Source organism: Lichenostomus cassidix, chromosome 23 (assembly GCF_008360975.1).
Source record: "Lichenostomus cassidix isolate B80296 chromosome 23, HeHo_3.0, whole genome shotgun sequence".
Classification (NCBI taxonomy): Eukaryota; Metazoa; Chordata; class Aves; order Passeriformes; family Meliphagidae; genus Lichenostomus; species Lichenostomus cassidix.
The window spans coordinates 472,639-496,741 of record NC_139503.1 but is presented as its reverse complement, the minus strand read 5'-3'; the positions used below and the strand labels follow the sequence as shown (position 1 = coordinate 496,741).

The 24,103-nt window shown below is 55.8% G+C and overlaps 3 protein-coding genes across 9 annotated transcripts in view; all 3 read left to right on the top strand.

The window, feature by feature from the left end:
- Positions 1-3,254, top strand: part of ARID1A (AT-rich interaction domain 1A) — a 54,451-nt gene extending 51,197 nt beyond the window's left edge. For both annotated transcript variants that reach the window (XM_085081289.1, XM_085081288.1), the window contains exon 20: positions 297-3,254. In XM_085081289.1, the coding sequence (XP_084937415.1) occupies positions 297-2,021 (1,725 nt within the window). In that variant the 3' untranslated portion in view covers positions 2,022-3,254. The remainder of the gene's footprint in view (positions 1-296) is intronic.
- Positions 3,255-5,186: 1,932 nt separating this feature from the next.
- Positions 5,187-11,098, top strand: PIGV (phosphatidylinositol glycan anchor biosynthesis class V). 3 transcript variants are annotated; one of them, XM_085081128.1, is made up of 4 exons: positions 5,187-5,273; positions 8,279-8,431; positions 9,020-10,171; positions 10,253-11,098. In XM_085081128.1, exons 2-4 carry the CDS (start codon positions 8,345-8,347, stop codon positions 10,541-10,543), a joined length of 1,530 nt encoding a protein of 509 aa, XP_084937254.1. In that variant the 5' UTR covers positions 5,187-5,273; positions 8,279-8,344; the 3' UTR covers positions 10,544-11,098. The 3 variants fall into 3 exon arrangements, with proteins under 3 accessions (XP_084937254.1, XP_084937253.1, XP_084937255.1); XM_085081127.1 differs by lacking the exon at positions 5,187-5,273 and adding an exon at positions 5,411-5,497; XM_085081129.1 differs by lacking the exon at positions 5,187-5,273 and having other exon boundaries at positions 5,532-8,431.
- Positions 11,099-11,246: 148 nt separating this feature from the next.
- On the top strand, positions 11,247-23,100 carry ZDHHC18 (zDHHC palmitoyltransferase 18). Of its 4 annotated transcripts, XM_085081021.1 has the most exons (10): positions 11,250-11,576; positions 14,109-14,269; positions 15,795-15,944; positions 16,447-16,584; positions 17,014-17,062; positions 17,393-17,495; positions 18,802-18,911; positions 19,679-19,778; positions 21,528-21,619; positions 22,420-23,100. In XM_085081021.1, exons 1-9 carry the CDS (start codon positions 11,317-11,319, stop codon positions 21,567-21,569), a joined length of 1,113 nt encoding a protein of 370 aa, XP_084937147.1. In that variant the 5' UTR covers positions 11,250-11,316; the 3' UTR covers positions 21,570-21,619; positions 22,420-23,100. The 4 variants fall into 4 exon arrangements, with proteins under 4 accessions (XP_084937145.1, XP_084937144.1, XP_084937147.1 ...); XM_085081018.1 differs by lacking the exons at positions 19,679-19,778; positions 21,528-21,619; positions 22,420-23,100 and adding an exon at positions 15,267-15,320 and having other exon boundaries at positions 11,248-11,576; positions 17,014-17,143; positions 17,352-17,495; XM_085081019.1 differs by lacking the exons at positions 18,802-18,911; positions 19,679-19,778; positions 21,528-21,619; positions 22,420-23,100 and adding an exon at positions 15,267-15,320 and having other exon boundaries at positions 11,247-11,576; positions 17,014-17,246; positions 17,352-17,429.
- The last annotated feature ends 1,003 nt before the right edge of the window (positions 23,101-24,103 follow it).

Here is a 24,103-nt window from a genome sequence, read left to right as displayed (position 1 = left end):
TGAGTGGTCACTCCCTGGCCTGGGTGATCTGTGTGTGTTTAAAGGCCCTCCCTGGGAGTTAACCAGGGGAGAGATATAATGAGAGTGCAGGGGGGACAGTTGGGATACTGACAGCCAGTGTCTGCTTTTGTCCCTTTTCTCAGAGGACAAAAACTTCTCTTTTGCACCATGTATTGCCAGCAGGAGAAGAACCATTAATTGCCAGCACTGCTTACACTCTCTGCCCTGCTTGTGTTGGCCTGAGTTGTTTTCTGATCACTGTTCTTCCTCCCCTCCTGTTTTTCTCCCCCCCATAGCTGCCAGGCTTGCTGGAACTCTTGGTGGAATACTTCCGGCGCTGCCTGATCGAGATCTTTGGAATCCTGAAGGAATATGAGGTAGGAGATCCAGGGCAAAGAACACTATTAGATCCTGAAAGGTTCTGCAAATCTTCAGCTTCCTCCCCTGAAGAAGGGGAGGAGGACGATGAGCCACGGAGCCTGAACTGTGAGGAGGAAGAGGAGGATGAGGAAGAGGAGGAGGCTGCATTTTCCAGCAAGGACAAAGTACCTCTAGAGAGCAGTGAGGAAAAGCTAGTGAGTAAATTTGACAAGCTTCCAGTGAAGGTGGTGCAGAAGAACGACCCCTTTGTGGTGGATTACTCGGACAAGCTGGGGCGGGTGCAGGAGTTCGACAGTGGGCTCCTGCACTGGCGCATCGGCGGCGGCGACACCACCGAGCACATCCAGACACACTTTGAGAGCAAGACCGAGCTGCCCTCGCTGCACAAACGAGCTTCCTGCTCCTCTGCCTTGAGGAAACGTTCAGCAGCTGAGAGCAACCCGAGCGCCAGGGAAGGGGAAGCTCCTCTGCCCGACGGCTCCTCGGAGAAGAGGATAACTGCCACCATGGACGACATGCTCTCGGCACGCCCGGGATCCCTGGCAGGGGAGGAGGAAGAGGTCAAAGCTTCGGAAACGGCGAAGGAGAGCAGCAAGTTTCCCTTTGTCATCAGTCCCGCTCAGAGTCACAGAAATATAAAAATCCTGGAGGATGAACCCCACAGTAAGGACGAGACGCCGCTCTGCACCCTCCTGGACTGGCAGGACTCTCTGGCCAAGCGCTGCATTTGCGTCTCCAACATCATCAGGAGTTTATCATTTGTGCCGGGCAATGACTTTGAAATGTCCAAACACCCTGGGCTGCTGCTGATTCTAGGGAAACTGATCCTCCTACACCACAAGCATCCAGAACGCAAACAGGCCCCCCTGACCTATGAGAAAGAGGAGGAGCAGGACCAAGGGGTGAGCTGCAACAAGGTGGAGTGGTGGTGGGACTGTTTGGAGATGCTGCGTGAAAACACACTGGTCACGTTGGCCAACATTTCTGGGCAGCTGGACCTCTCCCCTTACCCAGAAAGCATCTGTTTGCCTATCCTGGATGGACTCCTCCACTGGGCAGTGTGTCCCTCAGCAGAGGCCCAGGATCCCTTTCCGACACTGGGACCCAACGCTGTCCTCTCCCCTCAGAGACTGGTTTTGGAAACACTCAGCAAACTCAGCATCCAGGACAACAACGTGGATTTGATCCTCGCCACGCCCCCGTTCAGCCGCTTGGAGAAGCTGTACAGCACCATGGTGCGATTCCTCAGTGACAGAAAGAACCCGGTGTGCCGGGAGATGGCCGTGGTGCTGCTGGCCAACCTGGCCCAGGGGGACAGCCTGGCCGCCAGAGCCATCGCCGTGCAGAAGGGCAGCATCGGCAACCTGCTGGGCTTCCTGGAGGACAGCCTGGCCGCCACGCAGTTCCAGCAGAGCCAGGCAGGGCTGATGCACATGCAGAGCCCTCCCTTCGAGGCCACCAGCGTGGACATGATGCGCCGCGCCGCCCGCGCGCTGCTGGCCCTGGCCAAGGTGGACGAGAACCACTCGGAGTTCACCTTGTACGAGTCGCGGCTCTTGGACATCTCCGTGTCGCCTTTGATGAACTCTTTGGTTTCACAAGTTATTTGTGATGTACTGTTTTTAATTGGCCAGTCATGACAGCTGTGGGATCCGAGCCCCCGTGTGCGTGTGCGTGAGTGGAGAACTTAGAAACTGACTGTTGCCCTTTATTTATGCAAAACCACCTCAGAATCCACTGTCTGCCCTGCGCTGTCCTGCTTCTCCCTCGGGGAAAGATGTCCCTGGCCCCTCTCCCCTTTCCCTGCCCTTCAGATTTGTCCTGAATCCCTTATTAAAGGAGACAAAGTTCTGTCTACATAGAAGACTTTTTTTATTTTAACCAAAGTTACTGTCGTTTACAGTGAGTTTGGGGAAAGACGACTTGCCGTGTTATCCCATTGACAGGCACCACTTTCATAACTGTTTTTAATGGTAAACTCTGAAGGACAAAAAGTGACTGCTGAACTCTGTGTGGTTTATCGTTGTACATTCACAATCTTGCAGGAACCAAGAAGTTACCAGTTGTGAACAGACCTTGTCCAAGGGAGGCCTGTGCAGTAGCGTGTAGAACTCCATGTACTGTACACCTTAAACTGTAAACATACTGTAATAATGTCTCACATGGATAAAAAAAAAAAGAAAAAAACGCTGGATCAGCAGCAAGCTGTAGTTTTTAAAAATGTTTTTAGTTAATGTTGAGGAGAAAAAAAGGCTTTTCCCCCAAAGTATAATGTGTGAACCTACAACACCCTGACCTCTTTCTCTCTTCCTCCTTGATTGTATGAATAACCCTGAGATCACCTCTTAGAACTGGTTTTAACCTTTAGCTGCAGCCCAGCGCTGCCACGTGTGTATATATATATGACGTTGTACATTGCACATACCCTGAGACTCCTGCAGTTTTGTCCCCCTCCCCACCCCTTTATAGTATGACGAGTTAACGAGTTGATGACCTGCAAAAGCGAGACACAATTATTTAATCTCTTGCCAGACATCCCTCCCTGGAGGATGCTGTACAGGTCTCTGTGTATAAAGTCATTGCTGTCTCAGCAGCCAATCAACTTATAGTTTATTTTTTCCTGTTTTTGTTTTCTTTCTAATCGAGGTGTGAAAAAGTTCTAGGTTCAGTTGAAGTTCCTGATGAAGAAACACAATTGAGATTTTTCAGTGATGAATTCTGCATATTTGTATTTCAGACGATGTAGCTAAAAACTTGATGTAAATTCCTCCCTTTTTTCCTTTTTTGGCTTAATGAATATCATTTATTCAGTATGAAATCTTTATACTATATGTTCCACGTGTTAAGAATAAATGTACATTAAATCTTGGTAAGATGTTTGTAAGGGTTTTTTTTATTAGCAGGACAGGGAGGGCAGTTCAGTGCTGCCAGGTGCTGGTGGTGCAGCTCAGCTCCTCCTCCCAGCCCTCGGGGGTCCTGCAAGGTGCTGCCCAGCCTGACTTCACTTTCACTGGTAACATTTTTCCTGAAGAGCTGCCCAGGCTCGGGATTTACAGCTTGAGGTGAAGCTGTGGCTCCCAGGGAGGGAAGGGCCTTGCTGGGAAGGGAAGCAGTTCCCTCCCAGCTCAGTAAAATGGAAAATTTTCATTCCCCTCGCATTTTTCACATTTTCTTGGGAGCGTGGCGTGGACTCTTGACTTCCTCCCGAGGCTGGGGCTTTCCAGCAGACAGAGCTCCCAGGCCCTTCAGCAAGCAGGCAAAGTTCAGGCTCTTTGGATGAGGATCTGCACGTTTTCAGGCTTTGGAAGTGGGTATTTCATTTAGCCTGAGGCTTTGTCCTCAGTGGATACTGGAAGTAGGGTAGCTGGAACTGCTCTGAGCTCATTAAAGAAAAAGGAGCTCTTTTTAAAGGCAAACGTCATTCTTGTTCAAAAATTCCCCTTGTTTTATCTTCCCTGTCCTCTCCTCGGGAGCTCTCAGTTCCCAGAGCCTCCATTCCTCAAATTTCAGATTCCTGGGAGTAATTGTGCCAAAATCAAAGAGTCTTTTTCCTGAAAAGTCTTGTCTATCAGCAGGAATTGCGGGAGCTCTTCCTGGCAGGAGAGTCCTTCAAAGACAGGAATGGTGCTGGGCTTCCTTGGCTTTAAAAAATGCTGGGAACTAAGTGTGAGATGAGAATTCTGCTGGACTTTGTCATTCTGCCACGCTGTTGTTGATGCAAAACCAACTTCTCTGATAATTCAGGTCTGTATTCCAGGAGTTCTGTTTAACCTGATGAAATGGATGTAAAAGTTTTACTTTTTTTTCCTGAACAGAAAGGAACCATCAGTGAGGTCGAAGCAGGTAACGTGAGCAGCTCTTCTGTGTTCGTGTGGTGGTGGATTTAATCTGGAGTGAATGCCACGTTTGGGAGAGTCAGGAGAGTCAGGAGTGCTCCTGAAGACCCATTTTACCAGTATTTATACACTCAGTCGATCTGAGGGGAGTAATTCTGCTCCCCCAGCATTTGTGTGTGCACAGCCACTGTGCATTTCTAAAACAGTGAATATAAATGGCAGAGATGAGAAATGAGGAAAATGGGAACAATGTTCCCAGCGTGGAGCACACCTGGCCTCCAGCCTGGAACACAAACCCTCGCTGCTTTGGGGCTGATTTGCACCCAAATCCTTCCCTTCCCACAGCAATTCCTTGAAACGTCTTTTTGACCCCAATCACTGCCATTCCCCATTTTTGCCAGCAAAGTGTGAGTTCTTCCAAGGATGATCCCTTCAGGATCTCCTTGAGGCCTCAGCAGCCCACGATGGTTTCCCTTCATCCCAGGGATGTGGCTTGAAATTAACTCAAGTTTTCTCCTTTGCTGGCAAAAAAGGGGCGCAGTGGGCGGGTCGGGCTCAGAGAGAGACGTTTTACGGATCTCCTAGAGGAATGGAAAGATTTGCGCACAGCTCAGGCCAGAGCGTGCAGCATTCCCAGCCGGGCAGCCCCAGGTGAGGGCTGTGAATGAGGGCTGTGGGGCTGAGGGCAGCCGGGGCTGTGCGCTGCCCTCCCCTCGTGTCTGTGCTGCTCTCCGGCGGCGGGGCGCGGCGCTGGAGGCTGCAGGGACCGCGCTGCTCCCCGCTATTCCCCCCTGCTCCCCGCTGCTCCCCCCTGCTCCCCGCTGCTCCGCGCCGCTCCGCGCTGCTCCCTCACCCCGGTCCCGTTCCCTCACCCCTGCCCGCCCCCGCCCGCCCTCAACAAAGATGGCGCCGCGCGCCCCTTCCCCCGCGCGCGCACACACGCGCGCCGCCGCCACGTGACGCCGGAAGGGGCGCGGCCGGAAGTGACGCACGGTCGCGCGGCGGAGGGACGCGCGGCGCGAGGATCCGGCGCGCGATGGAGCCGCGCGCGCTCAGGTGGGGCGGGGAGGGGGAGCCGGGGGGGCGGGGCTGCGCGCGCGCCGCGGGGGGAGAGGGGCGGGGCGGGCAGTGCGGCCTCCCCCCGCACGGGGGCGCTGAGGGGCGCTGAGGAGCGGGACCGGGAACTTGGATCGGGAATTTGGATCGGGACAGGGATCGGGATCGGGACCGGGACCGGGCTGTCCCTGCCGCCCCCGGCCCTGGGCTGCAGGAGCCGCACGGTGAGGCCGGGAGGGGCCCGTCCGCCCCGGGGTCGCTAGGGGTTTGTGCCCGTGAGGCCTCGCTGGTGGTGAGGGAGATACCGGGGGCTGTGGAGCCAGCCCCGGGACAGCCCGGTGTGCTGCAGGGCCGGTCCGAGTGCTCTCTGTGCCCGGCCGGTCCCAAACACACAGCTCGTGGCTGTCTCTAACCCGCAAACAGCCCTATTCAGCGCTTCACCACCACCCATCCTTGCCGAGGATGCAAATCGCCAGCTTGGCTTATCTTCGAGGGGAAAAGCTCTGCGTCCCCATCCCGGCCGCGGCGGGTTTGGCCACTGAGAAGAGCCACAAAACACAGAAAACAAACTACAAAAAGCCCGGCAGAGTCCCGGGTCCGGCAGCTCCGGGGCTGTGCTGTGCCGAGCAGGAGTTGTCCCTTCCCTGTGGGATGGTGGAGCTGAAGCCGAGCCTCAAACGGAGCAGCACAGCTGTGTTCTCATCCAGAGCAGGTTTAGTTCACCTCGTGAGCTGTTAGCAGAGCTACAAACACTCCCATCTGCAGGCAGATACAAGGGAAGCAGTGCTGGAACTGCAGCCTCTGGACCAGCAGCTGCAACCGGGCAGGAGAGAAGCCTGAGAGCTCCCAGGCCAACAGAAACAGCGCCAGGCAAACAGGATTTCCAAAATCCTGCTGTATTCCGTTGGCATCCTGGTTAGAAGAGGTTTTAAAACATGTCTGGAGCGTCTCGTGAATCCCACAGCAGGTTGGAGAGGTAGCAAGAGGTGCCCAGCCTGTGCTGGGATGCAGAATTCCATACCCCGCCAGGAGCTGGCTGCCGGTCGCGGCGGAGGAAATGCCTTTGTGGCGAGCGGCTGCTGCCACCGGCTGGTCCTCGCCCTGCACTGCTGCTGCACGAACCCCGCCGGGTCCCCATTGCCATCCTCCTTCACCCAGCCTCTGCTCTGTCCCTGTTCACATCCCTCTTCCAGCGCTGTTTCCAAACTGTGATTCACATCTGAGAGCGAAGGGAAGCACGGAACCCAGAGAGAAAAACACTCTAATTGAGAATTTTTATCTTTTTTTCGGATGGAATATTTTTAATGCACTTCTGCCTCTCCCTCTCCTTTTTGTGTTCGTGCAGGTGCTCTTTCCCACAGGATTTTTGGGGCAGAGCCATTCCTGATGCTGCATTCTCGATCCTAACAGGGCTTGTGGGCTGCAGCTCTTTTGTAGGCTTTGCTCTGTCACAAGGTGTGCTGCATCGTGACAGGAACAGGCTTTTTAAAGCTGTTTGATTTGAGCTCTCTTGGCACATTCAGGCGAGGCTTTTTCTCTGCTTTTTGAAAAAACTATATTTAAAGTGCCGGGACAATTTTTGCTGCTGTGCTTTAATAGGATTTGCAGCTGTGAATGTGCTTTAAAAGAGTTTACAGCTGGGTTGAAGTGTCCCCTAGCTTAAAATAACGTCACAGCATCGTGATTCAGGAGAATGTGCCTCCCACCAGTTGCTTTGTGAGTGCTGGGGAGCACAGGGGGAATAGGAGCAACCCCAAAACTTTTATTTGTGGTTAAATAGGAAGCATAACCCTGTGGTTGGGGATTGGAACTGTCAGTGAGCCAGTTTGGATCTTGGTTTTTGCCTTGCTGATGATTTGCTCTCTGCCCTTTCATGCTGTTTCAGCCTGGCAGGGTTTTTTTTCCACCAGTTAAATGGCAACAGGGAAATCTCAGTGATTTTAGATTGTGGAGTGATCGTTTTCAGGATCTTTATGTGTTATAAAGTGCTGGAGCAGAGATAAAGGCAGGATGTGGTGTCCCTGGGACCCAGAGAGATCTGTGGGCCGTGTGTTTCTCAGGCTGAAAAGCAGTTGGTGGTCAGGGAGCCAACGGAAGAAATGTTTTATCTTAAAAAGCTGCACAGCAGATCCCACCCGCTTCCCGTGGCTCAGGGCCAGGGGTTCAGAGCTGGGCCACCACTTCACCCAGGGCGGCAGAAATAAAACTGGGGAGGCTCCACAAAGAGGTTTAAATGCCCCAGGCGAGGTTTGCAGGGAGGAGGTGGATGGGAACCACCTCAGCATGTGCAGTGTGCTCGGCAGGCAGGTGCCAGGAGCTTTGCCAAAATACGGGAAAATTGCAGGTGGTGAGGGTGGAGTGGCGCAGAGCTTGTGTCCTGGAGGTGCTGGGGGAAGATGTGTGCCTGAGTTTCACCTTGCTCTGGCAGAGCTGCTGCCACAGAGCCAGCTGAGTAAATCCATTCTTGGCTTCCCAGGGACAAACACAGAGCAGGAGAGAGGAGGGAGCTCCTGGCAGCACTGCCAGCCCCACTCAGCAACTGTGTGCACAGGGGTTATGCTCTGAGGTGACATGAATTCTGTCTCTATTCCAAAAAAAAGAGGCTTAAATCCCATTCATGGCATTGGAAGTGGATGTGTGTGAGGATGCTTGGCGGAGCCCTGGCTCCAGCTGCTGGTGTTCCTGCTGAGGCAGCTGAGGAGCCTGTCTGCTCCAGGGATTTACTCCAGCCCGGTGAGGAATGGGGTCAGAGAACACACTATAACCTCTCTCCTTCAGTGTCTTGGCCAAGGTTAAGAAGTCAGGGATTTTTTTTTTTTAATAGGAGCAATATCAAAGAGGTTTCTACGTCATCTCCCAGATCCATGATTTCTTCCATAAGCGACTTTCCTGTTCACAGAGATTTGCACCCTTTGAAGTGCCTGGCAGTAAATAAAGGCACAAAATTCACAAATGAGGCTGAAGCCAAAAATCCCTTTCTTTGTCCTCTCTGTTTACCAACCCAGGTTTCCTAAAGTGGAAGGAGAATTCCCCTGGCATTGGTGACCTACTGAGGCAATTCCTGGTGCAGGATGGAGCTGTGGAGCAGGGAGGACCCCCAGCTCCGAGAGGTCGTGTGGTTTGCTGTGCGCTGCCGGGCTCTGGCACTGCTGCTGCAGGCAAGTCTGTCCTCCAGCCAGAGAGGCTTTGCTGGGGTTTGCTTCTCTCAGGCTTCTCCCTGCAGTACCCCCTGAGATCCATGTGCTGGTTCTGCACAATGGGGAAATCATCTTCTCCTCTGGAGAGCCAGCAGACCATCTGCAGCCATGGGTTTTACTTACAGTTAAGAGAAATTGCATAAATTTCCTTGTAACTTGCTGTGTTTTCACGCTGCTACTGAAAGAGGCTGGCTTGGCTCAAAGTGTGTTTATCCACAGAAAAGGAACAATAATCTTCTCCTGTATGTTCCTCCCAAGTCTTATATCCAGAGACATCCTGCTCTGAGCATGGGAGAGCTTGGTTGTGACAGCCAGCACAGAGCCCAGTCACAGCCATGACCAGCTTTCCCTGCGCAGTTCTGTGGGGCTTCATGCTGGATCTGTCCCAGAGCGTTGTTGTGTTCAGATGTAAATACCCCACTTTTCACAACCCCACAGGCATCTTTATGGCACAGCTCCTCGGTGCTGCTCTTACCCCAGGAGTTTTCCTGCCAGTGCTCTCAGTACCAGAGTATCTCCGCTAGCCTTCAATGCTCTCTTGTTTTTCAGGCTGTGTTTAACCTGCTGATCCCGGATCACTCTGCCGATGCCTTCTCCCCGCCCCGGCTGGGGCAGCAGGGCCCGTGGGATGTGCTGGTGGATCAGCTGCTGGGCGGGCTGGGCCGCTGGGACGCCGAGCATTTCCTGTTCATCGCCGAGCGCGGCTACCTGTTGGAGCACAACTGCGCCTTCCTGCCGCTGTTCCCGCTCAGCCTGCGGGCTCTGGCCGGGCTGGCCCCGTGGCCACTGCAGCTCCATCCCCGCAGCCGCCTGCTGCTCTCAGCTGCACTGCTCAACTCGCTGCTGTCCGTGCTGGCAGCCGCTGCTCTGTACAAGCTGGGCTGTGCGGTGCTCCGGCGGCGCAGCCAGGCTTTCCTGGCCGCCCTGCTCTTCTCCCTCAGCCCTGCCAGCGTGTTCATGGCAGCTGCCTACTCGGAGAGCATGTTTGCCTTCCTGGCCTTCAGTGCCATGTGGCAGCTGGAGAAGGGGCAGAGCTGGCTCAGTGGGCTGCTCTTCTCCCTGGCTGCTGGGGCTCGTGCCAACGGGCTGATTAACGCTGGCTTCTTCCTCTACTCTCGTGTCAAACGCTTTGCCCTCCAGCTGCAGGTGGGATCGGCACCCGTAAGGAAGCTCCCTCCGGTGTGGCAGCAGGTCCTTAGCCTGGCATCTTCAGCAGCCCTGATGTGTGCTGGGATTTTTCTACCCTTTGCTTTGTTTCAGTACTATGCCTACATGAGGTTCTGCAGTCCTGGCATGGGCATGGATCAGACCATTCCCCAGCCACTGCTGCAGATGGCTCAGGACAAGGGCTATCGTGTGGCAGGCATGGATAGGGTTAAACCCCCTTGGTGCTCCCAGCGCATCCCTCTGGTCTATTCCTATATCCAAGACACTTACTGGAATGTGGGGTTTCTAAGGTACTTTGAGCTCAGACAGATCCCAAATTTCTTGCTTGCTCTGCCTGTCACCCTTCTGGGCTCATGGGCTGCCTGGACCTATGTCAGCACAAACCCCCAGCACTGCCTGACTCTTGGTATAGGGAGGAGGAAGAGTGAAGAGAAGGGAAAGCCAGGAGATGGATTTTGTGGCCCTGCTGCCTTTGTGTATGTGGTCCACGCCACGGCCCTGCTGGTGTTCGGATTCTCCTGCATGCACGTGCAGGTAGGACACGGGAGGGATTCCTTGTGGGGCTGGGGCAGTGACAGCAGTTTGGGTGATTTCTCCTCTGCCTGTTGTCTCCAGGTGTTGACACGGTTCCTTGGCTCCTCCTCTCCCATCCTCTACTGGTTCCCTGCTCACCTGCTTCAGGAACACGAACCTTTACTCTGGAATGGAGGGACTGATAATCCAACCTCTGGGAAGCCTCCTCTTGGTAAATCTCCCTGTGGGAGACGGACTCCGGACAACCTCATTGTGAGGCTGCTGCTGAACTGGCGATTAATTACCCCCCTCAGCAAGAGCATCCTGGGGTTCTTCCTGTGCTACTGGCTGCTGGGGCTGATCCTGCACTGCAACTTCTTCCCGTGGACATAGCGGGCTCTGCTGGCACAGACTGGCAGTGGGACAGGAGCTCTGGTCAGAACTGAAACTCACCTTCTCTAAAAGCCTGACGTGGCTGTGATGACACTGTTGTTGCAGTTACCAAGGAGTTACTCCTCCATGTCCCAAACGGGATGTTCTCCGTGGTGTGATGCTGCAACCTCCTGCCCCGCTCTACCGTCATTGCTGACAGCCAAAATTCCCATCAGCTGTCTGGGATGGGGAATGCACCTCGATTCCTGCATCTCCTGGTGGAGATTACGGCAAGCACTGATCTACGGCAGGATCCGTGTGATGGATTTGGGGATCCCTGCGATGAGTTGTGGGCATCGCAGGAGGGCAGGGAGGGTCCAGCTGCCCTGAGCTGCTCAGACTATTCTGACTCCATCTCCACGGTGCCGGGCACAGCTCCGGACTCCGAGCCGGGCTGCTCCGGGGGGCACAGAGCGGGTGGCCGTGCTGGGGCCGGTGCTTCGCGGGCTGGGGGCGGCGGGCGCTGTACGGGCACGAATAAACATTCGTAAGGTACCGGAGAGGCTCAGCCGGGGCTGGGATCGGGGTTGGGATCGGGATCAGGTCTGTCCCGGGACGAGCGCGCTCCGCTCCCGGCGGTGCGGCGGGGCCGGCAGGGGGCGCTGTGCGGCGGGGCGGGGCCGGCCGGGGATCGGCCGGAGATCGGGGCGGGACCGGCGGGCCGGGCCGGGAGCGGGGCCGGGCCGGGGAGCGGGGCCGGGCCTGGCCGGGGCTCCGGGCGCCGCGGCGGGGCCATGAAGGACTGCGAGTACCGGCAGATCCCGCCCGGGGCGGCGGCGACGCCGGGCCCGGGCCCGGCCGGTTCACCGCCCGCGGCCGCCGCCGTCCCCCCGCGGCCCGGAGCGGCGCGGCGGCCCCGCAGGAAGTGGGAGGTGTTCCCGGGCCGCAACCGCTTCTACTGCGGCGGCCGCCTCATGCTGGCACGGCACAGCGGCGTCTTCGTGCTCACGCTCGGCCTCATCCTGGCCACCAGCGGCCTCTTCTTCGCCTTCGAGTGAGTGCGGGGCGGGCGGGGCGCGGGGCCTCCCTGGGCCGGCACCGGGAGCTGCGAGCCGCGCGGGTCTGTGCCTCGGTCCTTCCCTGGGGCTCCGAGCGGTGCTTGTTCCCCTCCTGCAGCTTCTCCTTTTGGGGAGCTTTGGGGGTCAGCTGGCATCCCACCCTGGCCCCCGTGCAGGGAGGGAGGAGGGCTGCGGGAGCATCTTCTCTTCCCCTGTGGGATCCGCCGGTATTTCTCCCTTCTTCCCACTGCCCCCCAAGCCCTTTCCCACAGCACAGGTCCCCTTTGCAGGCAGTCAGTGTCCCATCACCTGTCTCCAGGTGTGTTTATGGGTGCAGGGGTGGTTCTGCACCTTGTTTGTTCAGTCTGGCCCCAGGAAGGGGTTTAACATCCCCCCAGGATGTCCTGCTGGCCTCTAAATCCACCCTCCAAGCCTCCCCTCCTGGCTCCAAGAAGAAAATTGGCCCAAAATTGCAGCCAAGAAACCCCCAAGGCTGGTGGGCTTTGTCCACCGCTGGGATCTAGGAATAGTGTTTCTTTTAAATGGTGAAATCCTTCGGGGTCCCACCTTGAGGGTCTGCAGTGGATCTCTGCCCCCAGTGTGCAGTGGAGTCTAGGGAAGAGGGAGCTGCATCTCCCCAGTCCCCTTTCCTTTGGAAAGCTGCTCCAGGAAGCTCCCTGCTCCTGCAGCCTGAGGGAGGGGAGAGCCAGGAGCACCCCGTTATGTCCTCTGCTGCTCTGGGGAGCTGGGGAAGGAGCAGCCTGGCTTACTGACACCTCAGAAGGATTCTGATGTCCTGCCTCAGTTTCTGTCACGGGAGGGATGGGAGCTGCTTTTCCCTGGCGCCGGGGCCATGCCTGCCTTTGGAAAACAGCCTTATCCCTTCGAGTCTCAGAGTAAAGCTGCCCGAGCCTGCTGATGAGGAGATGAAGGTATTTGATCGGATTAGAGGTTCTGAGAAGTCAGATGAGCTGAAAGGGACAGGCAGCTGTGGGAAGCAGGCACAGCATCCCGATGGAAAAACTCCTTTCTCAGCGTCATCCGTGCTCTGACAGCTCTCTGCCGGGTCTGGGACTGACGGGCAGCTCGGCACAGTAGCGGCTTTGTGTGGCCAGGCAGAGGACACGGGACATCTGCTCTGCCTCCCTTCTTGCCGAGTCACTCTCTCGTGGTTGAAGATGCCCTGGGGCTCCCCAAGTTGTTATTTTAGCAGGATGGATCTATTGCACGGGCTGCAGTTTGCTGGGTGTACAGCAAATGCATATTGGTTTCTATGGGAAAACCTGGCACGGGTTGCCCAGAGGAGCTGTGGCTGCCCCTGGATCCCTGGAAGTGTCCAAGGCCAGGCTGGACAGGGCTTGGAGCAGCCTAGGATAGTGGAAGGTGTCCCTGCCGTGGCAGGGGATGGGATGTGCTTTAAGGTCCCTTCCAACACAAATAATTTGGGGATTTATGTGATTTCTTGTTCCCTGGTGGGTGAGAGTGGGCTCTAGAGGTTCTCCCAGGAAAGGGGTGACAACAAGCTCACATCTCCCGTTTCACAGACCTTTCTGTTGATGACTGAGGGGCTCAGGCTTGAGCTGAAGGGGTTTTGTTGCTTGGTGGCTGCTTTGTTCTGGACAGCTGAGCTGGGGAGGTGGAACAAAAGTTGCTTAATCCTCTCAGTGCTGCAGAGCCTGAGCACTACACACAGCCATCAGGGCTGGGGCAGCCTGTCCTGTGCTGGCCCTGGGTGCTGATCGTCCCTCTGCAGGAGGGGACAGTGGCCCTGTGTGTGTGCAGGGCTGTGTCCTCTGCTGTCCTCAGCTGCCACCTGCGGGTAACGGAGCTGCCCTGGCTGGGGTGAGATCACAGCGGTCCCCGTCTGTGGAAAAACAGCCCCAGGTCGGCTGCTGAGGTGCCTGGTGGCTTTGTCACAGCGCCCAGTGCTGGGAGGTGTCCTCAGACAAACATCTGGCACGCCCTGAAGGGCACCGAGTCATCCAGAGGCAGCAAAGCTGTGTTGAATCGAAGCCAAGTTCCCTGTCAGCGTCACGTGTTGGATCAGTGGGGTTGTGGTCACCCTGATTCTGATCCCTGCATAGCTTGGGGTCTTGGTCCCTGATCCTTGGTGCTGCTGCTGTAGAAATGACCAGGGTTTGGGGCAGCTGGTGGGTTTTTGGGATGTGACTGAGGGATGGCAGAAGAGCAAAGAGGTTGTGTGCAGAGCCCTTGGTGTGTATCGGTGCTGCAAACCCCATAATTCCCAGTGCCACTTCAGTGTTTCCTGGGGTGGCTCTTGCTGTTCATAGAATCAGAACATCCTGAGTTGAAGGGACCCACAAGGATCATCGAGTCCAGCTCCTGGCTCTGAACAGGACACCCCCAGAAAGGCTGATAACCCCAAAAAGGTTGTTGACCCCACAAGTCTCCACAAAGCTGCAGTGCTTGAGTCCCCTACTCCATGATAGTCCATGGTGTGATGTCCCAGCTGACAGCAGGTCTGTGCAATGATTGATAACAATTCCATTTTATTTATCTTTTAACAGCTGCCCCTTCCTTGCCAGTCATCTGACCTTGGCCATCCCCATCATTGCTGCCGTCCTCTTCCTCTTTGTCATCAGCTGCCTGCTCCAGACAAGCTTCAGAGACCCAGGAATCCTGCCCAGAGCCACCCCCAGTGAGGCTGCAGACCTGGAAAAGAGAATTGGTGAGAGCTCTGATGCCTCTGCTGTGTTTAGTTCCGTGCATAGCTCTGTGTGTGTCTGTGCACCTTTCAGGCTCAGGGAGTCCCCTTTTTGGGTCTTGGCTCCTTCATGTTTGCCCAGGGTGCAGAAGAATCCCGAGTATCAGATGGTGAGGCTTGACTGTGTTTACCAGCTGTGGTGAGAAGTGCAACAAGCTCCTCTGGCACAGCAGGCAGTGCCTCAGAGAGGATCTGCAGAGCAGCTCAGTTGCTTTTTGTTCCTGTTCAGTCCCAGCGCTTTCCCAGGCAGCAGAGTTGAAGGATAATTAATGCTTTTTGATATTGTGATTTGCCATTGAGCCTGCTGTGCTGCAGGGTGTTCTTTAGAGTAGGCTAATGTTTGTCCTCTTCTAAAAACTGCTCTGTCACGCTGGTTTGGGGACAGCCAAGGAGGTGTTTACATCCAGGAGCTATGGACCTGTTGATGTGACAGGTTGTGACAAATGCTTCAGCAAAGCTGATGTGAGACAGCTTGAATCTGTCCCGCTGAAGACAGTTGCAAGGCAGTAATTCTGCATCTGACTTAAAAAATGGCTTTTAAATATCCCCAGAGTGGTGATCCATGTTTCTATTTATAAGGGCCTAAAGCAGTAATCTGGCTGCAGATGCTGCCTGATGTGCCAGCTGTTACTGTTAATATAATCCACTTATTATCCTCTTAACATGCTTGCTGTTGCATCACTGTTTTCAAAGAATTCCTCACAGTTGGAACGGTACTTTTATAGGAGTGACTAAAAACTGCAAACTGCAGTTAGACTAAAAACCCCAAAACTGCAAACATGATACAGGTGGTTTCCAGCTTTTGCTGTGCAGGGGAACAATCTCCAGCCACCTGTCCCCAGGGAGTAATGAAGTGCCATTGCATACAGATGGAATGTGCAGTGCCCCTAAAAGCCCCCAGTTTAAACCTGGAGGGGGAGGAATCCTGTTGTGCTACAAACACACACATGTCAAATTCCAGGGAATCTGCTGGAGCAGTTGAGACCTGCTGCTGTCCTTCCCCACGGTGATGGAGGCAAGTCCCTGGCGGCTGGGAGTGCTGCAGCTGTGGTGTGACAGGCTGTGTGCTGACTGTGTGCTGGCAGGGGTGCTCCTGCTGGGGCCACCCCAAATCCTGTCACAGCAGAGGCAGAGCCACATGTGCATTCACAGCCTGTGTTGCCTCCTCACGTTGTGACCCCCTGGACACGCAGAGATGAGCTGCTGTTCCTGGGCTGCTGCTTGACACTCACTATTTATAAATTGCTTGACGTTCCCACAGCACTGGGCACTAATTGCTTCCTCTTGGCATCCCAGCGGCGTTGCCACTGAACAAAGAGAGGACATAAATAATGCTGCGAGGAGCTGACTGGAGCTCTTGGCTGCCCACCCTGCAACAGATCCTGTCTTGGCTTCTGTTAAAACCAGGAGAGCACGTGCCAACCCCTTCCCCTGCCAGGAGGCAGCTGGGGGTGACACAGGGCTGTGAGTGTCCCTCTTGTCCTTGCAGACAGCATGGGCAGCTCCACGTATCGCCCCCCAGCCCGCACCATGGAGGTGGTGATCAACAAGTACGTGGTGAAGCTCAAGTACTGCTACACCTGCAAAATGTTCAGACCTCCACGCACCTCACACTGCAGCGTCTGCGACAACTGTGTCGGTGAGCCGGGCAGGGCACAGGGCTGGGGGGAAATGTGGTTAATAATGGGATATCCTGAGCTGAAAGGGACTCACCAAGATCATCCAGTCCAGCTGCTGGCCCTGCACAGACACCCCAGCAATCCCACCCTGTGCATCCCTGGCAGTGCTGTCCAAATGCTCCTGGAGCCTCAGGCTGTGCCCATTCCCTGGGGAGCCTGGGCATTGCCCACCACCCTCTGGGGAAAGAACTTTTTCCTGATATCCAAGCCTCTGGGAGGAGGGTTCTGTAAAATGCAGTTTTCCACAGGGTTTGCTGCAGGCTGCCTGCTGTGTGTGACCCCAGTTTGGTATAGACACCCTGCAAGCTTCATGCCTCTGTACTGCTGAAGAGAGGTTCTGCCCTCAGGACGGTGGGCAGATAGATTTGCAGCCCCTCATTTTGGGAGGCTGAGCAGAGTGTGCTCCATGTTGGGTGTGAGGTGCAGGAGCCCTGCTCACCTCACCACATGCCTTTGTTCCAGAGAGATTCGACCACCACTGCCCCTGGGTGGGCAACTGCGTGGGGAAACGCAACTACCGCTACTTCTACGCCTTCATCCTGTCCCTGTCCTTCCTGACCGCCTTCATCTTCGCCTGTGTCGTCACCCACCTCACCCTGCGTGAGTCCCCAGCCCTGGGGCTGCTGTGGTGCTCCCAGCACAGCTCTGGGTCACTGCTCCTCAGGGACACGGCACGGGAAGGGTCTGGGTGGGTCAGCTGGGGGATTGAAGGCTCCCAGACTGGAGGGAGCCATGGATCCACCTGCACCTCACTGCAGAGGCACCTTGGGGGTTGGGGATGGGATTTTGTCCCCCAGAGCAGATGAGCTGGTGGTGCATCTGCCCTTACCCTGGCAGGGAAGGTGACTTTCCCATCAGCCCCAAATCTCCTGGAGCAGTGTTTGTGCACTGACATTTCTGCAGCGTTCCAGACTGCAGATGTTCCTCAGGCAGACAGATAGATCCACACAGCCCTTGGGGGTGGAGTTCTGGCTGGAGGGGCAGGGCTGCCTGCTGGGATGCCATTCCTTGCTCTGTTTTGCTTTGCAGGCTCTCAGAGGGATGGATTCCTGGCCACTCTGAAGACAACCCCTGCGAGATATCCTTCTGCTGCCAGCAGCTGCTCGGGGTGCCCAGCACCACTAATCACTAACAGAGAGGGGCCAGGAGCTCTTTGCAGGTCACTCTGGTGTCCTTTCCCCAAATTAATTTAGTCCCCTGGCTACCTGGGACTAAGGGTGGGTGACAGAGTTGTTTCCCAGTTTGCAAATTTGGGTGGAAAGGTAAGAGCTGGAGCAGGCTGTGCCTTGGTGGATCCCTGCAAACCAGCCTGGGAAATGGGAAGCTTGCCCAAACCTCCCCAGACAGTCCTCTGCCTCTCCTTGCAGGATGATTTTGTTCCCTGAGACTTCCTTGACTTTAGTTTCACTGTGCTGGAGCTGGTGATCTGTTTTTTCTCAGTCTGGTCTATTTTGGGCCTCTCAGGTTTTCACACTTATTTAGTCGCCTCCAACCTGACCACAAATGAAGATGTAAGTACCTGCATGCTCATCCTTCTGCCAGGCTGTCCCTGACCCATCCTGAGCAGGTTTTTAGGGAATTCTTGGCTGCCTCAGTGCAGTGTTTCACTGTCTGTGATAACTCAGTGCAGTGTTTCACTGTCTGTGATAACCCAGTGCAGAGCAAACAGCCCATGCCCACGGCTGCACTTTCAGGTGGCTGAGTTAGAGCCATCACGTGTGTGTTTTTTCCAGTCTGTTTGTAGGCTTGCTTAAAATTAGGAGTTCTGAGATTAAAAAAGGAAGGCTGGCCCCAGAGGTGTAATTGGGTGTGAGCTTGGTGATCTGAATTCAGCATCCCGTGTAACCACGGGTTTCCTCTGAAACCCTTTGTGTCTGGCAGTTCCTCATCTCTAATTAGTAAATGATGTTCAGACATCTAATGAGATTTACCTTCAAATCTGGGGTGTGCACAGACTCCAAGGACCAAATGAGTGCCCTGAGTGGAGCAGATTGTACAGAAAAGCAGGATCTGTCTGATCCTTGGAATCAAAATTCACCCTTCTGGCCAAAAGTACCTGTAATCCTTGCTGGGACCTTCCAGCACTGCATGTTTGCATCCCTTTTTTTTTTGCTTTTTCCCTTTTCCCCTCCACCTTACATTCAGAGGTGTGGCAGAACTGCTCAAGGCTGTGTCAGTGAAGCTCAGGGAGGTTGTATCCCAGTGCTGGCAGCACCAGTGGCCCCTTGCCTCTCTGGTTGCCCATGGCTCCAGCCTTATGCTGCAGCTGGGGAGAGGAAGTAAAACAGGAGGAGGAAATGTGCTGGTAGATGTGCTGGTAGATGTGCTGGTAGATGTGCTGGTAGATGGTTCAGTGCAGCCTGGCCAGGTGGAGCAGCTGCCCACTCGCCTGTGCCACAGCTGGGTTTCGAAAGCAGAGCTCCAGCAGCTGCTCGGGGTGAGGACAGAGGAGCTGCTGGGCTGGGAATCCCCTCAGTGTTTGCTCAGCCCCAGGGGCCCAGGAGGGAGCACGAGCTGCAGTCCTGCTCTGATGGGCTGCCAGCCTTGGGGAGCACGAGGGGAGGAGGAGGATGGGGCTGGTGTGGCAGATGGTGACAGCAGTGACAGTGACACTTTGCTGTGCAGCATGGAGAGGACACAGCTTGGGAGCTCTCCAGCTGCAGGGCTGAACCTTGGCAGGGGCAGCTCATGGCTGCTTGGTCCTGCAAAGGTCCTTCCTCTTTGCTTTGAGACAACCCTTCCACCTCTGTTAGCCATTATGGTGTCATTGTCTGCTCTCTCCTCTTTCCCATCCTGATCCCTGTCTGTCCCTTTCAGATCAAAGGGTCCTGGTCAAACAAGAGGGGCTCGGAGTTTGCCAATCCCTACAGCCATAAAAGTATCCTCACAAACTGCTGTGCAGTGCTGTGTGGACCATTCCATCCCAGGTAAGAGCCTTTGGCCTCCAGGCACTGGGAATTGCATCCTGCTGTGGGAGAGGGGCCTTGGGAAGGACAGATTTGTCTTGGTCCATGTCAGCACAAACACTTCTGCCCTGATGAGGACAAGGAGAGTTTCCCACTCTGCAGAGAAAGCCTGGAGACAGGTAAGTAGGAGATGAATAGTGTTGGAGCTTGATGAGTTTGGGTCACTTGTAATTGTTTCATGGAACTTGAAGACAGGAAATATCCTGCAGTTGGATAAGGGGAAGAGCAGCACCATTGACATCAGATGGTCAGTGCCAGAACAGGCACTTCTTGTCCCCATGGCAAGGGCTGGAATGAGGTGATCTTCAAGGTCCCTTCACCCCAAACCATTCCATGAGTCTGTGATTCATTTCTCCTCCTGTACTGTGGGGTTTGAGGCTAGTGGCAAAGAGCCAAGGGAGATCCACAGGCAGCACAGAGACCTTGGGCTTTACCAGCACTGAGATCACCTGGAATGTTCAGTATCCCCCAAAGGCTCTTCCCTGGCTGTGAGTGTCCCTGAGCACAGGACAATTGCAGCTTTGTCACCAGATGGTGCAGTTGGGCAGAGCCAGGCTCTGCTCTGCTCCTCACTGCAGCTGAGGATCTGCCTTGGAGCTCCCAGCCTGTCCTGGGAATGTGGGGATCCTTGGAGGATCCAGTTTGGATTCATGTGGAGCTGACTCCCTGTGGCTTGTGAGTTCCTGAGTCTTCATTCCCTGAACTCCTCTTCCCTTCCTGTTTTCCAGTTTGATAGACAGAAGAGGATTTATCCAGCCAGATCTCGGGACCCCATCCAGTCCCAAGAGTGAGATCCCTTCCTTTGGAGCCAAAACTGACACCAGCATGGTAGGAGGCATTGCCTAGCAGTGCTGTGATGTTCCCAGTGCCTGCTGTGCCTGCACCTTGCTCCAGCCAGTACCTTCCCCTGTCACATCCCCAGCCTCAGGCGGGACAGCCCTGGGACCCAGAGCTGCCAAAGACTCGAGTCATGCGTTGCCTTCTTTTTTTACATTTATTTATTATTTTTGTTTATTTGTTTCACTGTGATGTGGCCTGTCAGCGGTTTTGACTGACAGAGCTCGACAGCTTGTGGGACCCTCAGACTGGTGCTGGGAGCAAGGGGATCCCTGGGGAGCCCCCAGACCCCTGAGCTCCAGGGGATCACTGTGATTCCTGCCGGGAATCGTGAAGTGGGCCAAGGGTGGGATGTGAGCACTGCCAAATGATTCCCACTCGGGAGTGGAGGAGCTGTTACCTCCCTGGTGTCCCTGTTACCTCCATGACCACATCCTGCTCCCCTGTGCCTGCTGGAAGGGCTGCTCTGTCCCCCTTCCCAGAGGCTGCTGTGCCTGGGAAGTTGGGCTGTTCAGTTGGGAGGACTTTGGCTCCCAGTGAGGATGTCCTGGGTGATCCCTGCTGATCCTGTTTCCAGGCTGGGTGCCAGGGGGGCTGTGTTTTGGCCCTGCAGGTTGGTCAGACATGTTCTGCAGCAAGAACACAAGGCAGGGGAGCCTCCTGTACCAGGGGAGAAGAAACACACTGTGCTCTGTGACTGTCATGACATGCAGGTCACAGGGCTACAGGGGTCAGGCTTGGGAGCAGAAAAGTGTGTGAATTCCTGAGGGTCACACCCTTCCCAGGTGGAGTTTCACAGAGGAAGCAGTGAGAGGCTGCTGGTCTCTGATAAGTTCATGGTGGGCTCTTGGTTTGAGTTTCTGACCAGCAGGGTGTCCCCAGGGCTGTCCCCTGTCCCCAGGGCTGTCCCCAGCACCCTGGGAACCATTCCAGCTGCTCATCCATGAGCATCACTCTGCACCCAGGCAGCCAGCTCTGTGTCCCTGGGGTGAAGGGAGAGTCACAAACCTTGTAGCAATACTTGAATCGTGTTACTAAAAGCTGCTGGATATTTTTGCACAGTTTGTAGGACTTTTTTCTACGTAGAACATTTTCTATCCTAGGCAGGGAGCATTGTGCATGCTGGCACCAGGGCAGAGGCTCACAGTGCCCAGCTGCCTGTCAGGTTTCCTTGGATCACAGACCAGTTTCAGCCTCGGGCAGGGGCAACATGTTTTGGGAGGCAGCCCAGCCCCTCTGAGTTCACCAGCATCATGCTTTGTGCTCTGTGAGTGTCTGTGCCAGGGGGCAGCAGAGGAGCAGTGAGGAGGGGGGTTACCAGGGGCCAGACTCCTTCCTGTTTATATTTAAACCAGTTTCCTTTTTACTCAATAAAATTCTATTTTTAAAGAGCTAACTGCTTGGATTATTATTTTCCTCCTTGAAGACAGAAGAGGGCAGGTGTGTCCTGGTGTTTGGCATCTCTCAGGTGCCAGTTGGACTCTCCTAGGCTCAGGCCTCGCCTGGAAGCTCCTGGAAACTCCTGCTACGAGGGATGAGCAGCAGTGGGTGCTGCTGTGGCTCTTGCTGGAGTGAAAGGATTTTGCTGTCCCACATTTCCAGGCTGGGCAGGGCTCATCCCCTCCCCGATGTTGTCACCTCAGTGTCCTTTCCCCACCTGGGATCTGTGCTCCCTGTCTATTCCAGCCCCTCTGGCCCCATGGCAGGCGTGAGGTGCATAACCTCTGGTGTCTTCTCCAGGAGGATGCCTGCCAGGACTTTGCCATTTCCTGCACAGCCTGACGGGATTTGCCCCTCCTCGGAGGTTTGCCCTGATTTCTGAGGGTTGGCTGGTAAGAAATGCTTTCTTCTCCCTCTCGCCCACTCGAGCCACCCATCTCCCCTGCATGACAGCTCTGTCCCCAGAGCCAATCACCCAGCTGTGTTGCCATCCATGTGCCACATCCATCCATCCATCCATCCATCCATCCATCCATCGCACCCCAGCATGGGGACAGTGTCTGGGGCTGAGCGGGTCAGGGATCACCTGGAGGCTTTGCTGGAAGAGAAGGATGAGTCTGGATTCCCCAGTTGCCTGCTGGGGCTTGGCATGGGCTGGAGCTGCTCGGTCTGCGTGGGGGACACGCATGGGACATGTATGTGACACGTGTATGACATGTATGACACGTGTGTCCGGGGATGGCAGAGGGCTCAGGAGCTCAGGGCTGGCTGGAGCTCACCCTGCAGTGGTGTTTGTGGGAGGAATCCCCAGCCCAGGCAGAGATTGAGCAGGAAGCTGTGGCCTGAGCAGGGCTGACCCTGGGGAAGGTTTGTTCTCCATCCCTGACCCTTCTGTGTTAGGTGATCCCTCTGTCCCCTCTGCCCGTTCTCTCTCCAACACCTGGTTCCTCCTCCTGTAGCCAAGGTAAGTTCCTTCAGGGCACGTTGGGATGACCTGTGTCACCCGTGGGCTGTGGGCTGTCCCTCTGCCCCCTCCCTGCAGCACCCCATGAGCTCCTGAACCTCGGGCAGGGATGGAGCTCCTTCCTGCCTCATCCTGGCCTGTTCCCACTCTGCTCCTGCTGCTCCTCTATTTCTGGCACTAACCCTCTCTTTCTCTTCCTCTCCTCTTCCTCACTCCGGGCGGATCCAGTGCCATGAGCCCCAGCAGCCTCTGCCTCTCGTGGAGCATCCCACGGGAGCTGAGCCCACAGCCCACAGCCATGACCACCTCGAGTGCCTCCACTCGCCAGGGCTGCACCCTCCTCCCTCCCCAGAGAGGGGGGAAGCAGCCACGGCAAGGAAAAGCTTTTCCAGCCCCTCTCCGGGAGCCCAAAGCCATACAGCCATCCCAGCAACGAGTGCAATAACCAGAGTTCCTGCTGTCTCCTGCCACCCCGAGGCTCTGGTGGCTCCCTGTGGCCACCAGCTGGACCCTCAGTGACGGTGTGTCCCCACCGTAGATGCTGGAATGTCATGGCTGGCATCCCAGTGGGATTTTGGAAGGAGCAGGTTCTCACCAGAGCGTTTACAGCCAAGCCAGGGGCACCACAGCCCCAACCCCTAGACCCTCGGAGCTGTGTCCGTGTGTGATGGGAATTCCTACCTGGTCAGTTATCCCTGCAGCCCCCCGGGCCAGCTGCCCCCTTCCAGCCTCATCCCAGCACGGTTCTGGTTTTAGGGAAAGGGGTTCCAGCCCCGCAGCACCTTCAGCAGCCTCCCCTGGTCTGGGAGCTGAGCAGAGCAGCCAGGCCTGCCCCAGCCCTGTAGGATTCACCATCTATTTATGCCTTTGACTTTTGTAACAAAATAAAAGTTTCTCCTATTTACTGTACGCCGGTGTGTGGCTCTGCTCCTCTGGCAGACGGAAACAGCTCCTGCCTGGGCAGGTCTGAGCAGGGAGCCAAGGGAAGCCACCGAGGGCTGGCAGCCCTTTGCCATTGGCCGTGTGGCTATGGGGATGGCAGGCAGGAGCTTCCCAAACTGGGCTGTGGCTCAGTCAGTCTCAGCCATCCTGTGCAGGGGAAGAGCCAAGCCGGGCTGGCAAGGAGCAATAGGCAGTGCCAGCAGCACCCGGGGCACAGTGAGCACCCCTTGGAAAAATGCATTGTCCGCTGATGTTTCGGGAGCTAGCAGCGTCCCCACAGTCAGGGGGAGCAGCAGGGCTGGATAGAGTGGCCAGACGGGCTCTGAGCATCCTTCCAGTGCCACTGGGAATAGCTGTGAGCATCCTCTGCCTCCTGCCAGCGCCCAGCCCACGCCTGCCCGCGGCTCACGGGGCTGCAGACGTGCTCTGGCCTGGGCAGCATCCCCAGGGCTGGGGTGACCTGGCTGCCCCCTCCCCGGGCTGCTCACAGAACCATAGGATGGTTTGGGATGCACCTTCTGGTGCTGCCCTTGGGCACCCAGGGTGCTCTGTGGGGTGATGGTGCAGCTGAGTTCTCCCACAGCCCCTGCACTGAGGCTCTGCCCTTCACCCACCGCTGGTTTTCTAAGGAACCGGTAGAGCAGAGCGTTCCTGCAGCCTCCTCTCAGCCCGGCACTGCCAAAATTTGGCAGCAGCTCAGCCCCTTTGCCAGGGGCTGCTGCAAACACTGGATCCGAGGCTGAGCCATCCACACCCCACACGTGTCCTGCTGGGAAAGGGGATCCCACTGGGGTCTCCCCACGGGACCCAACACAGGGTTAAAGGGCCCGAATGCAGGGTGGGGCAGGATCATCCTAAGCTTTGGGAAGCTTGGTCTGGGGAAGGAGCTCTAATTGCTGGAGAGGTGCTGCTCGTGGCTCTGGGGGGCACGGACGGGCTGTGGGGAGTTGGTGCAGTTGAACATCCTCAG

Excerpts from the sequence above, each read along its gene's own strand:
- ZDHHC18 (XM_085081021.1), top strand. The coding sequence starts at position 11,317 with ATGAAGGACTGCGAGTACCGGCAGATCCCGCCCGGGGCGGCGGCGACG. Across the intron at positions 17,496-18,801 it reads ACCTGACCACAAATGAAGAT|ATCAAAGGGTCCTGGTCAAA; the intron begins GTAAGTACCTGC and ends TGTCCCTTTCAG. Across the intron at positions 19,779-21,527 it reads CCAAAACTGACACCAGCATG|GAGGATGCCTGCCAGGACTT; the intron begins GTAGGAGGCATT and ends TGTCTTCTCCAG.
- PIGV (XM_085081128.1), top strand. The coding sequence starts at position 8,345 with ATGGAGCTGTGGAGCAGGGAGGACCCCCAGCTCCGAGAGGTCGTGTGG. Across the intron at positions 8,432-9,019 it reads CTCTGGCACTGCTGCTGCAG|GCTGTGTTTAACCTGCTGAT; the intron begins GCAAGTCTGTCC and ends CTTGTTTTTCAG. Across the intron at positions 10,172-10,252 it reads TCTCCTGCATGCACGTGCAG|GTGTTGACACGGTTCCTTGG; the intron begins GTAGGACACGGG and ends TGTTGTCTCCAG.